Source organism: Pelobates fuscus, chromosome 5 (assembly GCF_036172605.1).
Source record: "Pelobates fuscus isolate aPelFus1 chromosome 5, aPelFus1.pri, whole genome shotgun sequence".
NCBI lineage: Eukaryota > Metazoa > Chordata > Amphibia > Anura > Pelobatidae > Pelobates > Pelobates fuscus.
Genome location: NC_086321.1, coordinates 98,674,284 through 98,692,460, shown reverse-complemented (window position 1 = coordinate 98,692,460; position 18,177 = coordinate 98,674,284). Strand labels below are relative to the sequence as shown.

The window sequence follows — 18,177 nt, the reverse complement described above, 5'->3', positions numbered from 1 at the left end:
TCAGCCAATGGGTGATCACTGTGTTCTGAGCGGCATACTTGACTCCGCCCCACAGTCAACCACTGTCCTCTTTTTATCTCGCCTTTCACCTTAGCACAGATTTGAAATACTACACATGTAAAAATAGGTCACTGATTGGTTCTAGGGCATAGTGAAGTGAATAGCTCTGCTCACGCTGATCTCTCATTGGAAGGTTCGCACTAGACATGTGCAATTCGTTTAATTACGAATGTACATTCGGCCGAATTTCGTGAAATTCGGACATTCGGATGCTTAGAAATGTCCGAAGTTCTAATTGCCAAAGTGGGATAGGGTTAGGGTTCAAATTGCCGAAGTTCTGAATTTCAGAAGTACCGAACCGAATGCCATTGGTCCGAATTGCTGAAGCGGGCAAATTATTTTACCTACCCGAATTTCTGAACCAAACCAAATTATTTGCCCATGCACATCCCTAGTTCGCACTATAGCTCAGCCAATCAGTGATATCTTTTTTAATGAAAGGCAAACCATTGCTAAGGGTGCTTGTTTAGGCTGCAAAAAGCGAAAAATAATATATATTTCCCAAGCGAAATTAAGTGATTTAAATGTTTAGAAAGTTACAGCATGCATATGAGGCCAAAACGCACTTAGCATTCCTTTTGGTTGTATTGGACTTTCATTTAACTCATAGAGTGTATATCACTTCAGCAAATGTCTACTTGGCCAACGGTTGACCATAAGGTAAATCCCAAGCTGTGGTAGAACTACAAATCCCATGATGCTATGCACACAGTCTCACAACCTCTATGATGTTGCTGCATAGCACGGCTCATTCAGTATTATTCACTAAACAACATGTTTTCTCAATTTACATCCAAATGGAAAAAAAAACATTGAAAAAAAACTGGTATGGAAAAATTATCCAGCAAAGCCATGGTCAAAACAATCAGGGTTTTTTTGGCTCAGTTTTGCCATTCAGATTTAATTTGATTTAATTTCTGAGTTTATGAATTCCAGTGAGTGTTCAGTGACATACTAGCAGGCCTCGTGTAGGATGTATGTTCTTTGGGCAAGATGTTAATCTTTCTATTTGCTCATGATTTGGCCAGAGCAATGATTAGATTGAGTATATACCTATTTAAAGAAAATCTTGCCATCCACATGCTTTGTGGATAATGTGTTCACTGTACAATGTGTCTTGAGGACATGGATTTGTCTCTCAATCAATCATCATTGAAATACTATTTAAATTGCCCATTGCTGTCAAAATCTTAGTGTCCTTAGTGACCGTTAGAAGACATGAAGAGCAAATGTTCTTATTGTAGCTCTTCTTGCGTTTAACCCTCCGCATTAGAAGACAGAAAATATTTTTTTCCTTTGTTCTAAGGGAGGAGGATTTTTTTTTTATTACATAAACCCTTTCTTTTTCCTTTTCCCCTACAATTTTTTTTATTTATTTTTTCCTAGTAATTTCTCTGATTTTATTTTTCACAAGGCACTGGCATTTCCATCTTCAGTAAGTGAATATTGGGCTCTGTTTAATATAATGTAAAGTAGTGCACTATATTTCACATTGTATAATTTGGCATCCTTGCCGTCAGAAATCCATGTAAATTTTGCTTAGATATTTGTTTACCACTGAAGATGGCAGTGAAAAAAAATACATTTGGCAAGAAAATATATTGTTTAGCAATTACTGAAAAAGCCTTTACCATTCTGAGTGCCAGGGCTTAGCAACATTTTTTTTTTTTTAACTCCGACAAAACAATTTAGTGATACATATTGTGCTGGACAGTAGAATCCATTAGGCCAGAACCCCTTATTGTCAAGGGTACTATTTTAAGACCTCTTGGCAAACGTTGCTATTCGAGGGAAGCCAGGAAATCTCTGCCAATGTCATATTTTAGCTGGACTCCGTCAAAAGCATGCAGACACGGCTGTAAGATTAACATCTGGAGCTGAGCCTACAGCTCAGGCTGGGTATGTGAGAAGAGAGCAAGTACAGACTGAGCGTATAGCCAGCAGACAAAGCATTTATCCCACAGGGACTTTAACCACTCTGATGATGGAAGTCCTAGCAATGAATTGCTCAGCTATGCAATAGCACAGCCAGCACTGAAAGGCTTAGGCCGTTAGAGGACCACATGACATTGTGCATAATTCTGTCCTTTTCTGTGGCTGGGGCTTTCATTAACTCTAGTCTCTGCATGCCATTCTCCTGGCTCTGCTTACTGACAGATTGAGAGCCATTGGCCTAGCTTGGAGCTGAGCAGGGCTTGTCTTTTCCCAACAGTGAATCCGAGCCGTTCATATGGCATCTGTGACTCCACACTGGTTAATTCTCATGGCTAAATAACTGGGGCATGTTACATTTTCATTTTATTGGCTGTTATAGGTTGATAATATGATTTATTTTATTTTTCTTTTGTGATTGAGAGCTTGTAAAGGTTGTGGTTACCATCTGGAGCGCCCGAACAACCTTTGCAAACTACAAATCACATCATGCTTGGCCAGTTTTAACCCGGCATGTGTAAAGCTCTCATAAGCCTGAGACAAATGTAATACAGACCGCAATAAAAAAAATGTAGCTCTTTATTTTGCGTGTAATGATAATTACTGAAAATATAATCTATGTTTAAGCACATCACACTTTGCTTCACTGCCCACTGATAATTTGTAGCAGTTAACATGCTGTTTCCCTTGGTATAACTAGCTCTGAAAATAAATCTGGTAAATGAAAACCGTAAACTCTCTGTGCCTATGACAGCTTAGATTTAGGGTTGAACTGTATCAGTGCTAGTGTAAACATGCCACACAGGCTGGGATGTGGCCACACAGAAATGTGCTCAGCCACATGCAATAGGTCATTTTTCCCATGCTGTCCAGAATGTAAAAACCGAATAGTTTTAAATTCTAATTACATTTTGATTCATTAGTGCATTTGTGGCAATGATGTCTTTACTTTTTGTCTTCTGATGTCTGCTAATGGTCATGTACTGATTATATGAATCCTGAAAGTCCTATGGTGGCAAATTTCCTTTTTTCTTGTTCCATTTTGCTTTGACCTAGTTTCTCAATATGTGTATTATTTTGTTTTCTGGTCTCCCCAGTACAAGAACGCTGACTCGTTGAACTCTGTGCTGTACAGCTGTGCATTTGAAGCTCCAAACTTTTTTCTGTTAAATCGACAGTCCATTTAACATTCAATGTACTGAATTTGTAATTCACTGAACATATTCAGCAGTTTTTCAAGATTAAGCCAAACAATGTCACGCTCATGCACAGGGCCTAACTAATTCGGGAGCTGCGTATGAGGTCTCTGGGTGGCTTTTTATAAGAAAGAATGTATGTAGGACAACGTGACAGATCACAATGTTTATTTTATTTAAAAGAGAATTCATCTTTTATTTTTGAGAAATTAGTTACTGAATTTTCTGCCTTTTCGTTCGTGTAAATCAAGTTTGTTTTTTAATTTAACTAAAAAAAAGGAAAACTATGCATTTTTAACAGTTATTTCCTTTCCTTTGAATGAAAATACTCAAGCTTTGCATTGTTTTGTTTTGTTTATTATTTTTTAACTTTGATGTATTCAGTACCACAAGTTCAACTGCCAGCAGCTGTGACACCGAGTTTACAAAAGAAGATGAGCAGAGGTTGAAGGATTACATTCAGCAGTTGAAGAATGATCGGGCAGCCGTCAAACTGACCATGCTGGAACTTGAAAGTATTCATATTGACCCTCTGAGCTATGATGTCAAACCACGAGGTGACAACCAAAGACTAGATCTGGAGAATGCCGTCCTGATGCAAGAACTGATGGCAATGAAGGTAGGAGCAATGCCACTAGTTTCCTTTTAACGTGGACATGTCAATCATGGGTCTTTGCTGGATGATGGTATCGTTGTGGAGAAAGAGTGAGGAATTATTCAAACCTGAAGTCTTTCCTCCTCAATACCAGCATCTTCCCCTCAATGTGCCCAGGAGCTACATCGTCATTGTCCTCTTGCACAAGTGTTAGAATTCAAAATGGGTTACATGGGAAGAACCTAGGGATCCTCCATTGGTTTTGCACTGCATGTCCACACAGATGCCTTGTTATGGACATTTGTATAGTAATAACTTACTCTGCAGTGCTTTACAATTTTATAAAAGGAGTAAATTTAACAATAAATGAGACTGTTACAAAATGTTACAGGAACAATAGGTTGATGAGGACCCTTGCTCAAACAAGCTTACAGTCTAGAGGAGTTGGGGTATAAAAACACAATAGGAAGATATTTAGGGGGGCAGCAAGCAAGCGACGAGGTGGGAAAGTAGCAGAATTGGAAGGTGAGAGTGGAGCACTGGCGCGTAACTACAGGGGGGTTTGGGGGTGGGCGGCTGTCCTGGCCGCACAAATCGCGGGGGGTTCAGAGAGGAGCGGGCCAATGGCAGGTCCCAGGAGGTGGCTTAGTGGCCACCTTAAGGTGCCCCCAGAACGGTGATGGCTGAGGAAAAATGGCAAATCAGGGCCCTGTGAAGTTTGTCTATATTGTGGATTAAGGCATAGTAGAGATATGTATATCTATTGAATGCAGTTTAATTTCTCCAGTCTATGATATATGTAGTTTTTCCACAGATATGTTCTCTATAAAGAACTGAGAAGTCACAAGTTTGTTTTAAATCCTAATCAAATACTCATACAGTCCCCCTAGAGCCCATGCACTGCATCACTACTGAATTAATCTGATTTTCTTCTCACTATGAGCTATTTATTACCCTTGTATAAATGTTTAGAGACTAGTTTACATGCACATTTTATTGGCCCTTTAAAGAAATTACACGTCAGGCTAATCAATTGATGTGCTTTCTCCTTCGTATTATTAAGTATAAAACACTAACAGGCACTACAATCAGATCAGGTTTTTTTTACATGTTCCAATCGCAAACAAATGCATTATTTAAAACCGTACGTTGCCAACACTTGCGTACTAGAAAGAATAAAAACAAAAAGCAGATGTCCTAGTTAGTGATTATTGTGTTTGTTGTTTTACAGAGAGGAATAGTCTGCTTGGTGTAAGTTTCAGGGGTTACAATGCGACTCAATGCAGTTTATGGATCCTTGTGTCTTTTACCTCGCTGCTGATTTCAACATGCAGCCGGGGTGAAAGTCTACAGACATCCTGCAATGCACAGCTGCTATAGTAATCTCTTTCCATCTGCAGCTGTGAACAAAATTAATAAATAAACAAAATGGTTATCATGGTAGTATGGTTATCATCCCCCACTGACACCTCTGATAGGGACATAACGAAAAATCACTGAAATACACATGTTTAACTTTCTGTGAGCCATTCAAAAACATGTTTTATGGTTGAAATGGAAAGATATTGAAGGGAGTTCATCACTTTGTGGGTTACTTTACTGATTGGCTGTCAGATCCTAGGGAAAACTCATGGATCAAGCCTTTATGAAGCCTTATGCACTGTAATTTGGAGCCAGTAATCCTTGCTATTAATTAATGTCTCTTTGGTCAGTGATCAATCCTGATATCATGTACGTGTTCCCATGACTCAGTCTGGAGAAAAAAACAACAACAAAAAAAGTCCATTTCAGACACTGCAAATACAGTCAATCCGTCTGCCAAAGATAATCCCTTATAATGCTGATAGATCCCTTGGTATAACGTGAAAGTGCTTTATGTGGATCTTTTTACAAAACACAAATCCATGTACTGTTTGTTCCTGAAAGGGCAAGTGGCACATGTTAACAATAATGATCAAATAATTATAATGTAGTCAGACTGTAATTATTAAATGTCATCCCATTATATCAGCTGTCCACTAGTATGTATAAAACATGTCAGAATCTAGCTCATAGAATGGGTACCAGATGTCAACAGACCTGGAATTTCAATATTCACCTCTGGCAGTACTATACTTTTTTACTCTGATATAAAATCATATAAAAGTATACACTATTTTAAAAAGATCAGTTGTTCTGCTATGAAGCAGGGTAAGATGAACACTCCATGATGATTTGCCAACCTTCCATCGGTGAATATGCTCGTGATCTGCCATTTGACCATCCCTGCTATAGAGAAGACTTTCACCAGACTATTAATGGCTTTCAGTATTCCTTTTGCATCCAGTGCTTCCTAGATAATGCTATTTCCATTCCTGTATATAATATGGCAGCAGCTGTGATATATCCTTAACGCAGCTGTTTATCTCATTGGTTTAGCAAGTTATCCCTCTCTAATAGAGCTTACATTTTAAGCACAGCTTGTAAGTGCTGTTTAGTCATCAGGATTTTATTAATTCTTCTGCTTTATCTCCAGAGGACGACTTTTAATTCACCAGATAAAACCAGAAAGAAACAAGAAAACAAAGAGACCATGTTTTTGAATGCTTAAAGAGAGTTTCTAAAACAAAAGATGATTCCAGCTGCTGCAATGAAATGAGTTTGAAATGTGTAGTTTTCTACCTATTGTTAAAGTAAAATTGTTACCTAGAGCAGGGCTCAAAATGTCAAGCCCTACAATACCAGACAGGCCTAAAAGTTAATGACCTCTGCAAGCCTGCAGGGTCGATGACATTTACCAGGGGTGAAATTTCTGCTGGCTAGTGTATGAGAGAAATTCTGAGTCTCGACCTAGAGTTCTATTTTTGAATGTAGCAGAAGGTAATGCCAATGGCCCTTGACATAAATACATTGTAGGCACCTGTGGGATGAAGAGACATGATCTTCAGTACTTAAAGGGACACTATAGTCACCTGACAGCGAATTGAGCAGTGAAATTGCAGGGGAATGATCTATACACTAAAACTGCTTTATTTAGCTAAAGTAATTTAGGTGACTATAGTGTTCGTTTAAGTACTGTTGATTACAATACTTCATTCTGAAGTATTGAAGTCTTTATTTTATTTAAGAAAAATCTGAAAAATTTATCCAAATAAAAGGAAAAGATATTGGAATCCCTGACTCATATAATATACCTTGTTAAGATGTCTTTGAGGGGGATGTGGAATAATTCAGCTGAATTTGAGATATTTTTTTCCCAAGCTATTTTGGGGCTACATTGATCAAAACCGTTTCATCTATTTCAATGGTAAATTTCTGGTCAAAATTAAAACGCAGTGGTAACTCCATGGACAGGTCAAAGCTGGGCCATTCAACTTTTCTAAAATGACTTGGATATATTTGAAATACTTTAGGGAGCTTGTAGCTGTAAGATAGTACCATGAGCTCATTAGATTGAGCATAAGGTTATATCTATACATTGTGCTAGCAGTTTTGCTCGCAAATGTATATATTAGGAAAAATCCTATATAAAATAGTATTTTTCCTCCCGGCTGTCAGTCAGTGTGTCAGCATGCCGAGGCATTGACGGACAAGAAAGAGCAGAAAAGATCTCCCACTTGAGGTCACTCTGCTCTCCGCCCATTGCTTCTAGCGCTGGCTAAGGAGTATAAGAACAAAGTGACGTGTACCAATGTCGACAACAAAGCCAGCGTGACAATGTCACTGACAAGATTTGCCCTGCTTGTGGGTGCTTCTCAAGCAGGGGCAATCAAAGAAGAGCCCAGGCGGAGTGGAAGTGGCATGGAGAATTGTCACTCAGAGTGACACCCATGAAGTCGGGCTGGAATAGAGGAGAAGTGAGAAAATCTCTATATTTTACTTTGAATACACCATGTATCTTTGTGAATTATGGTGTATTCAATGTACATGTGAGCGATTTCGGGTAAGTGAAAAGTTTAATTACAAGTTCCCTTTAACCCAAGTCTGAGTTTTATGGACCTTTTCCTGTAGAATCCTCACACTAGCACAATCCTGTTGTACAATTCCCTCTCGTCCTTATTATTATTATTATTATTAATATAGCGCCAACATATTTCACAGCGCTTTACAATTATAGAATGGGAATAATTGACAACAAATAATTAACATAAAAAACTCTAACAGACGAGAAATGAAGAAGGGCCTGCTCAAACAAGTGTACAATCTATAAATAATGAAGTGCAGAATAAGCCATCGTGTCACAGCACTTACCATCATAGTCATGGTTCCAAAAATGGGTCTGAATGAACTAGTGATAGGGCTGCCAAATAGATTTCACACTAAGCATTGCAGTGTTTGACAACCAGGGTTGCCGTGGAACACAAGTGTGCCTCAGACACTTCAAAGTATGTCATGAACACAGGGACTTAACTCTTAAGCTCTTTAGTAAGTTGAATTCTGTAATTAAAATTGGATTTTAGTAAGTGTGAGCCTTAAAATTGGGATTTCCATCTTGCATTTAATTACACCTGATAAGTCAATTTGGATAGAAGTATGCATGTCTCTTTACGGTAAATCTGCAGATGAAGATAAAAAGAAAGAAATGTCGAATGTACGTTTGAAAATGTTCTCTCCTAGAAGTGTGCCTTTGTCCAGAAACGATTGTGAATGACTTCACTATTTGTTTGATAAGTAGTAGGGTTTTTCTGTTTGATAGACCATGTTTACTATTATTACACTATGGAGTGTGTTTTACTGGGAAATGATAAGTTACAGTCTGAAAACCTCTCACGTTCTTATTGAAGCTCATTTGTCAACTTATACATGTAGAAATTGGTATCTTTAACCCTATAACTGAACCCTCTCTAAATTAGATTTTGTTTGAGCGCATATAAACACCCAGGACTGCTCAATACAGAGAGGTAACCAAGAATGTAAACATTCCTAAAAAAATCACCACAGATGAAGGGTTCTAGAGGTGAATATATACTTCACGGAATATTCAGAAATTCCTTGGAAGGTTTTTGATTAACCACAGATCTTCTTTATCTGAATGGATGAGTTGCTATTTTCATATGTAGTATAACTTTATTCTGTCTGTCTTTATGATAGAGCAAGGTAACTGGTTCTGCTAAATCTGTTATGTCTCCTATCTTCACGATCAATGACTACCTCCCACTTAATGGTTTTAAGCCAAGCTTCTACTAAATGACCTCTGGATAGTGTTGGCAGCAGTTATAAAGCCCCATCATATCCCAGAGCTCTGTAAAACTGTGTATAACGTTACTGGTGTTGGACAGACTAAAGATGAAGTTTGAGTGGGTCACATCACTCCAGGGAGTAGAAACTATAATAATCATTTTATTTGTGTACAGAATTTAAGGAAATCTGCTTATTGCATCAATCAATAAATAAATAACAGTGTAAAGTCACTGTTGCCATGATTCATAGGAGCTGAACCATAAATTATGCATGACCAGTATACAAAGTTCATCAGTTACTATGCAAAAAAAAAAAAGTAAGCACATACGTGAATCAACGATTATTCACCCTGTTTACAGAACAATAGGACCAGGCTGTGATAGTCACAGTAAGACCGGGAAGGCCATAGCATGATGTCACAGGACACCTCCTTTTTAGAAAATGTTTGAAAGCATTCCAAGTGTCTAAAAGTATGTTTAAGTGCAAATCTTTCTGTCATTGTTACTCTCTGAGTTTAATTTAGTGTTTGATTATTTCATTAGCAGTTAGGGACATCTGTTAACTTATCAATAACTGAGCCCCATGTTTCTGTCAACATTACTTTGTATATCGATACTCATTATTTTATATCCGTTTTGTACGCTTGCAAAGAGCTGCAAAATATGTTGGTGCTGTGAAAATGCTAATAAGAAGACGGAAAACAGTGTTGAAGGAGCTTGTTGTCTAACTTTGTAAAAACTGGAAGAAGCTCTTTTTCTAGTCCACTTAATATTGCTTACAGCATTGATTTCATGTCTTCTGTAATTAATAGCATGTAGTTCTTGTCTGTGGCTCACATGCTGTGACTGTATTTAGTTGATTAGCATGACTAGATAATACCCTGTTATCTCCGTTCGACAGGAGGAGATGGCGGAACTGAAGGCACAGTTATACCTGCTAGAGAAGGAGAAGAAAGCACTGGAGCTGAAGCTGAGTACACGAGATGCTCAGGAACAGGCGTATCTTGTACACATTGAACATCTCAAATCTGAAGTGGAGGAGCAAAAGGAGCAGAGGATGAGATCCCTTAGCTCCACCAGCAGCAGTGGCAAGGACAAACTGGGAAAGGTTAGGAGTGGCTAAATATTGCTGTAACAGGTGTTAGTTTTCCATGTTAAAGATAAGTTTACAATATTCATTAAACAAGAAACTGGTTGATATAATCATCTTCACAAAGTAGACAACCAGAGTATGCCTCTGCATTAAAAGGTGTGAAGCTTTGTCTCCCGTAGAATATATTGATTAGTACCTAGAGGATTATTCAATGGTTAGTGTGAGCCTTTATCATTAAAGTCTTTCCAGGTGTGTGAGACTACATTTGTTTAGAAATGTTATTTGAAAATGCCATTTTATTTTTTTTTATTAGTAATTCTAATAATTTGTGTGTTTAAATATTCATGTTTCTCTTTCTGGGGTTCCTACCTTATAATTACACATTAGGCAGCTGGCTAGTACCCTAACCCTCACTGTTCCTGCAGAGTGGCTGAGCTTTGGTTGCTTGGTGTTACTCAGTCCTATTCAACCTTCAAGCTGTAAATCCTGTGCAGTTGGTCATCATCTTCCTGCTCACACAGCACTGTTGTCAGCTCAGCCATTATACAGGTATGGAGGAGAGGGAGAGACACTGTAGGGGAGGACAAAGGTACAGACCATATGGGGCATCATGAGTGAGACAAACAGGAAGGTAATTAAGTGTGACTGATGTGACCGGTCGAAGGTTCTAGGTGGACGCTCCAATTCTTTATATAAAGAAAATGAACACCTAGATATTGACATATTGCTATACCGATAAATAAAGCAGCATGAACCCCAAGGTACATTCATACATACTAAAGTGTACACTGTACGTACTGCTAAAGCATGCACTGTATTATCTACATACTACTAAAGTGTACATTGTATTCTCTACATACTACTAAAGAGTACATTGTATTATGTACATACTACTAAATCGTACATTGTATTACGTACATACTACTAAAGAGTACATTGCATTATGTTCATACTACTAAAGAGTGCACTGTATTAGGTACATATTGCTAAAGTGTGTACACTTTACTAGGTACATACTAAAGCACATACATTATAATAGGCCGGGCCGGATTAAGAGCACAGTGGGCCTGGAGCTGACAATTATGATGGGCCTAATTACGGACTCTTATCGACCAAAATCACTAAAACAATCATACCTCCCAAGCGTCATGTATCTGATGGAGATGGTGCTGGAGGGAAACTCATAGGATGCGGCTATAAGAAAACACATACCCTGTGCTAATCTCTCTCTAATTTATGCTTTCATCTTTCAAGTAAATCCATAACCCCTAACAGCAGTGTCCAGTGAAGCAGGAAGTCAATGGGCGGGGTAAAAGGGTGTGCCACTGGCGCAAATCACGTGACAAGACCTGCCAAAAGGGGTGAACATACCCAAAAAGGGGGCATGTTTGTCCAAAGAATTGGAAGGTCAGCCTGGCATGAATACATGTCAGGCTGCCTGCCAATCCTGCAGGCTGCCCAACTAAGGACATACTATGCAGGCATCACCTTGAGCTTGACATAAATGCGTCTAATAATGCGCTCACTCCATGCTTTCTAAGGACTGTCCCCTAGCACTCGCTGGTCCACTTGTCTCCTTACCTTCTTACTAGCAGGCAGAGGTTCCTGGTATATAGTCTGAGACAGAGAAAAGGTGTATGTAGTGAGTGTAGAAGAAAGGGGACATGCCACCGTGTTAGAGAGACCAACGTCTGCATTACCTAAACTAATTTTAATGTCAGCCAGTCCACAAGTTTTGTTCCCATACATCTCTCTTAAGCTTCCAAACTTAAAGGGACACTATAGTCACCAGAACAACTACAGCTTATTGTATTTGTTCTGGTAAGTAGAATCATTCCATTCAGGCTTTTTGCAGTAAACACGGTCTTTTCAGAGAAAATAACTCCACTGGCCGCTCCTTAGATGGCTGCTTCCTGGGGCAGTACTGCCTAGTGTGCAGCACCCTCTGCGTGCAGACACTGAACTTTCCTCATAGAGATGCATTGATCCAATTTATCTTTATGAGGAGATGCTGATTGGCCAGGGCTATGTTGGACTTGTGCTGGCTCTGCCCCTGATCTGCCTAGTTGACCGTCTGAGCCAATCCTATGAGGAAGTATTGTAATTTGCTCAGACCACCACTTCTGAGCCAGCAGCTGCAGAATTAAATACAAGTAATATTTTACTATATTTAGGGAGGCAATAAGGGGCCAGAGTGGTGGTTTTAACATAATAGGGTCAGAAATACATGATTGTGTTCGTGACCCTATAGTGCTCCTTTAAGCAAGAGTATGTGAATAGTAGTTAAGGTTGCCACCTTTCTTGGAAAAAAAAATACCAGCCTTAATCATTTGTATAATTAATTAGTTATGCGTGACATCACATGATGTAAATCACAAGGAGTGACATCAGAGAAAATTCTGTAAAATCACAAACTACTCACAGTTTGATTCTGCTGTATAGATGGATTGCTCCCAGTGTCTCCCTGTCTCCCAGTGTGTCAGTGTCCCCATGTCGCCCAGTCCCCCTGTCTGCCAGTGTCTGTGTCCCCATTTCTCCCAGTGTCCCAATGTCTGTGTGTCCCCATGTCACTAGGATACTGGGGACACTGAGAGACATGGGGATACTGAGAGTCCCGGGGATACAAAGACATGGGGACACTGGGAGACATGGGGACTCTGAGACATTTAGGGAAACTGGGAGACATGGGGACACTGAAACATTTGGGGAAACTAAGACACTAGGGACACAGAGACATGGAAACACAGACACTGGGAGACTAGGGGACACTGGCTGGGAGACAGACACTTGGGGACAGTTGTGGAAATAGACATGTGGACACTGGGACATATAGGGGCACTGGGAGACATGGGGACACCAGGCACACTGAGACACTAGGAACACAGACACTGGGAGACATGGAGACACTGAAACATTTGGGGACATTAAGACACTAGGGACACAGACACTGGGAGACTAGGGGACACTGGGAGACTGGGAGACAGACACTTGGGGACAGTTGTGGACATAGACATGGGGACACTGGGACATATAGGGACACTGGGATACATGGGGACACTAGGCACACTGAGAGACATGGGACACAGACACTAGGAGACTTGGGGACACTGAGACACTAGGGACAATGGCTGGGGGACATGGGAACATAGTGTCTCAGTGTCTCCCAATGTCCCTATGTCTCACAGCGTCCCCATGTGTCTCAGCATCCCCATGTGTCCCAGTGTCCCCTAGTGTCTGTGTCTCAGTGTCCCCAGGTCTCCCAGTGTCTGTGTCCCCATGTGTCTTAGTGTCTCAGTGTCCCCTAGTGTCTGTGTCCCCATGTGTCCCCTAGCGTCTCAGTGTCCCCTAGCGTCTCAGTGTCCCCTAGCGTCTCAGTGTCCCCTAGCGTCTCAGTGTCCCCTAGCGTCTCAGTGTCCCCTAGCGTCTCAGTGTCCCCTAGCGTCTCAGTGTCCCCTAGCGTCTCAGTGTCCCCTAGCGTCTCAGTGTCCCCAAGCGCCTCAGTGTCCCCAAGTGCCTCAGTGTTCCCAGTGCGTTAGTGTCCCCTAGTGTCTCAGTGTCCCCATGTGTCTGTGTCCCCATGTGTCTGTGTCCCCATGTGTCTGTGTCCCCATGTGTCTCAGTGTCCCCATGTGTCTCAGTGTCCCCATGTGTCTCAGTGTCCCCATGTGTCTCAGTGTCCCCATGTGTCTCAGTGTCCCCATGTGTCTCAGTGTCCCCATGTGTCCCTGCTGCCTTTCCCCCCATTCCTCACTTACCTGAGCTGTAGAGCTACTGTCTGGACTCTCTGTGCGGTGTAGCTGCTCCCCCATGGATCAGTGAGTAGTAGAGAAAGGCAGGGAGGGATTTTCTGTAACTTCCTAGACCTGCCTCTCTCCACACGCAGTGACCCCTACTGGCCGGTGCTGGTATTGCAGAGTAATTTCCATTTATTCTGAGAAAATTACTTGCATTTGTATTGCCGGTATTCCTGCAATACTGGCACTGGCCAGGCAGCTTAAAATACCAGCTGTGCCAGTAAAATACCAGTCAAGTGGCAAATCTAAGAGTAGTGTGTAAAAAAAAATAATAATATTATATAATAATATAATATATATTTTTTTTCTTTTTAAATGGGCCTATTCCATGGGCCTGGGCCTGGGCCTGGAGCTGCAGCTCCATCAGCCCCTATGTTAATCTGGCCCTGATAATAGGTACATACTACTAAAGCACATACACTGTATTAGGTACATGCTAATAAAGCATACACGGTATTAGGTACATGCTAATAAAGCATACACGGTATTAGGTACATGCTTATAAAGCATACACGGTATTAGGTACATATTGCTAAAGCGTACACTGTATTAGGTACATATTGCTAAAGCGTGTACACTGTACTAGCTACATACTAAAGCACATACATTATAATAGGTACATACTACTAAAGCACATACACTGTATTAGGTACATGCTAATAAAGCAAACATGGTATTGGGTACATATTGCTAAACCGTACACTGTATTAGGTACATATTGCTAAAGCGTGTACCCTGTACTAGGTACATACTAAAGCACATACACTGTATTAGGTACATAGTAATAAAGCATACACTGTGTTAGGTACATACTAATAAATCATACACTGTATTAGGTACATACTAATAAAGCATACACTGTATTAGGTACATACTAATAAAGCATACACTGTATTAGGTACATACTAATAAAAGCATACACTGTATTAGGTACACACTAATAAATCGTACACTGTATTAGGTACACACTAATAAACCGTACACTGTATTAGGTACTGTAACGGATCGCCTGGCACCCCGACTGGGTACCTCCGTTGAAGGATGCTCCTAGCGCTTCCTGAGGACTCCAAGCACTGCAGCACACACCACAATCACAGAACCGGAGAAACATATAAATTCTCTCAAGCATTGAATGCTGTATACAGCCGAATAGGAAAAACCATGCAAATTGGTTTACACTCCTAGCAGTCAAACTGGAACAGCATATAATAAATCCTCCCCCAATAATGAGACGACACTTCACTTTGAGGGTTAAGCAGATTTATTCACACAACCTCCTTTATGACATTCTCCCATGCAAGGGAGGGATCCACAACAATTAGTACCACAGTCAATAATGTACCAGTTACCTCCCACACATCTCCTCCTCTTAGTGTGACACACAATCCCATTATTCCAGACACAAATTCCCTGGGTTTCTGGATGTACCCCTAAACATAGGGTTACCCCTTTAAATGTTACATCCCCTGGTAGCCCTGATCTGGGTGAGACACATATCCAAAAATCACCCAGATCGGACCAGGGGTTCGGGAATTATGGAGGGTTAAAGTTTTGACCGACCGCATGGCAAAAGTATCCGAAAATAGTTCCATGTACTTTGGCCCTGCAGTCGGTCACAGAAAAGTGAATGAAAACAGACGAATTGCCTGGGTTATAGAGCCTGGGGAGGGTTTGAATTAATTCCCTTGTTTGTGGGGTTCTTTCTACCGAACGGCAGGCTATTCGGTAGTTTCTACACGAATTCATGGAAGTCTGGAGGTCTCAGTGGTGTTTGTCTAGTTGAGTGTCCGATTTTAGTTCCAGACACGCGACGGCAAAACACAGCTGTTCAGGAGTTTAATATGGCCGCCACCACGTGTTCGTTTCCCAAATAGCGGCCACCCAGAGGACAAAACCACACATTACACACATTGCCAATTACCCGTCTGCAACATTGTAATTGGAGGCACACTTTAATCCTGGGTGGTCTGGTTGTTTGGTAGTTTCACTCAATATAATGAATGGAGTGATTCTACCGAACAATCAGGAGAATGCTGCATACACATAACACAGTTTACCGAACACATAATATTAAAGACGGCCTGAATGTAATCTGCTATACAGTCTTAAAGGGTCATTGTTCCTAAAAGTCATATGTCCACGGATGGCCCTTAAAGGGCCAGTAACAGCAATATAAAATACCACATGCCCGAATATTGCAGGTACAAATTTACCAGGGACCATAGTCAGCCGGTAGGAAGCGGGCAGCCAGGCCTCTCCAATGCCCAGTGGCGAGGCGGGTTCCGCCACAGGTACATACTAATAAATCATACACTGTATTAGGTACATACTAATAAAGCGTACACTGTATTAGGTGCATACTAATAAAGCGTACACTGTATTAGGTACATAGTAATAAATCATACACTGTATTAGGTACATACTAAAAAAGCACACACTGTATTAGTTACATAGTAATAAAGCATACACTGTATTAGGTGCATACTAATAAAGCATACACTGTATTAGGTACATAGTAATAAATCATACACTGTATTAGGTACATACTAAAAAAGCACACACTGTATTAGTTACATAGTAATAAAGCATACACTGTATTAGGTGCATACTAATAAAGCGTACACTGTATTAGGTACATAGTAATAAATCATACACTGTATTAGGTACATACTAAAAAAGCGTACACTGTATTAGTTACATAGTAATAAAGCATACACTGTATTAGGTGCATACTAATAAAGCGTACACTGTATTAGGTACATAGTAATAAATCATACACTGTATTAGGTACATACTAATAAAGCACACACTGTATTAGTTACATAGTAATAAAGCATACACTGTATTAGGTACATACTAATAAAGCACACACTGTATTAGGTACATACTAATAAAGCACACACTGTATTAGGTACATACTAATAAATCATACACTGTATTAGGTACATACTAATAACGCATACACTGTATTAGGTACATACTAATAAAGCATACACTGTATTAGGTACATACTAATAAAGTATACACTGTATTAGGTACATAGTAATAAATCATACACTGTATTAGGTACATACTAATAAAGCACACACTGTATTAGGTACATACTAATAAATCATACACTGTATTAGGTACATACTAATAAAGCACACACTGTATTAGGTGCATACTAATAAAGCGTACACTGTATTAGGTACATAGTAATAAAGCATACACTGTATTAGGTGCATACTAATAAAGCGTACACTGTATTAGGTACATAGTAATAAATCATACACTGTATTAGGAACATACTAAAAAAGCACACACTGTATTAGTTACATAGTAATAAAGCATACACTGTATTAGGTGCATACTAATAAAGCGTACACTGTATTAGGTACATAGTAATAAATCATACACTGTATTAGGTACATACTAAAAAAGCGTACACTGTATTAGTTACATAGTAATAAAGCATACACTGTATTAGGTGCATACTAATAAAGCGTACACTGTATTAGGTACATAGTAATAAATCATACACTGTATTAGGTACATACTAATAAAGCACACACTGTATTAGTTACATAGTAATAAAGCATACACTGTATTAGGTACATACTAATAAAGCACACACTGTATTAGGTACATACTAATAAAGCACACACTGTATTAGGTACATACTAATAAATCATACACTGTATTAGGTACATACTAATAACGCATACACTGTATTAGGTACATACTAATAAAGCATACACTGTATTAGGTACATACTAATAAAGTATACACTGTATTAGGTACATAGTAATAAATCATACACTGTATTAGGTACATACTAATAAAGCACACACTGTATTAGGTACATACTAATAAATCATACACTGTATTAGGTACATACTAATAAAGCACACACTGTATTAGGTACATAGTAATAAAGCATACACTGTATTAGGTGCATACTAATAAAGCGTACACTGTATTAGGTACATAGTAATAAATCATACACTGTATTAGGAACATACTAAAAAAGCACACACTGTATTAGTTACATAGTAATAAAGCATACACTGTATTAGGTGCATACTAATAAAGCGTACACTGTATTAGGTACATAGTAATAAATCATACACTGTATTAGGTACATACTAATAAAGCACACACTGTATTAGGTACATACTAATAAAGCACACACTGTATTAGGTACATACTAATAAATCATACACTGTATTAGGTACATACTAATAAAGCATACACTGTATTAGGTACATACTAATAAAGCATACACTGTATTAGGTACATACTAATAAAGTATACACTGTATTAGGTACATACTAATAAATCATACACTGTATTAGGTACATACTAA

General features: G+C 39.4%; 1 protein-coding gene across 3 annotated transcripts in view; it reads left to right on the top strand.

Moving 5' to 3' along the window:
• Positions 1 to 18,177, top strand: part of MCC (MCC regulator of WNT signaling pathway) — a 373,218-nt gene that overhangs the window by 340,010 nt on the left and 15,031 nt on the right. For all 3 annotated transcript variants that reach the window (XM_063454100.1, XM_063454101.1, XM_063454102.1), the window contains 2 exons: positions 3,573 to 3,807; positions 9,844 to 10,050. In XM_063454100.1, coding sequence (XP_063310170.1) covers positions 3,573 to 3,807; positions 9,844 to 10,050 — 442 coding nt within the window. The remainder of the gene's footprint in view (positions 1 to 3,572; positions 3,808 to 9,843; positions 10,051 to 18,177) is intronic.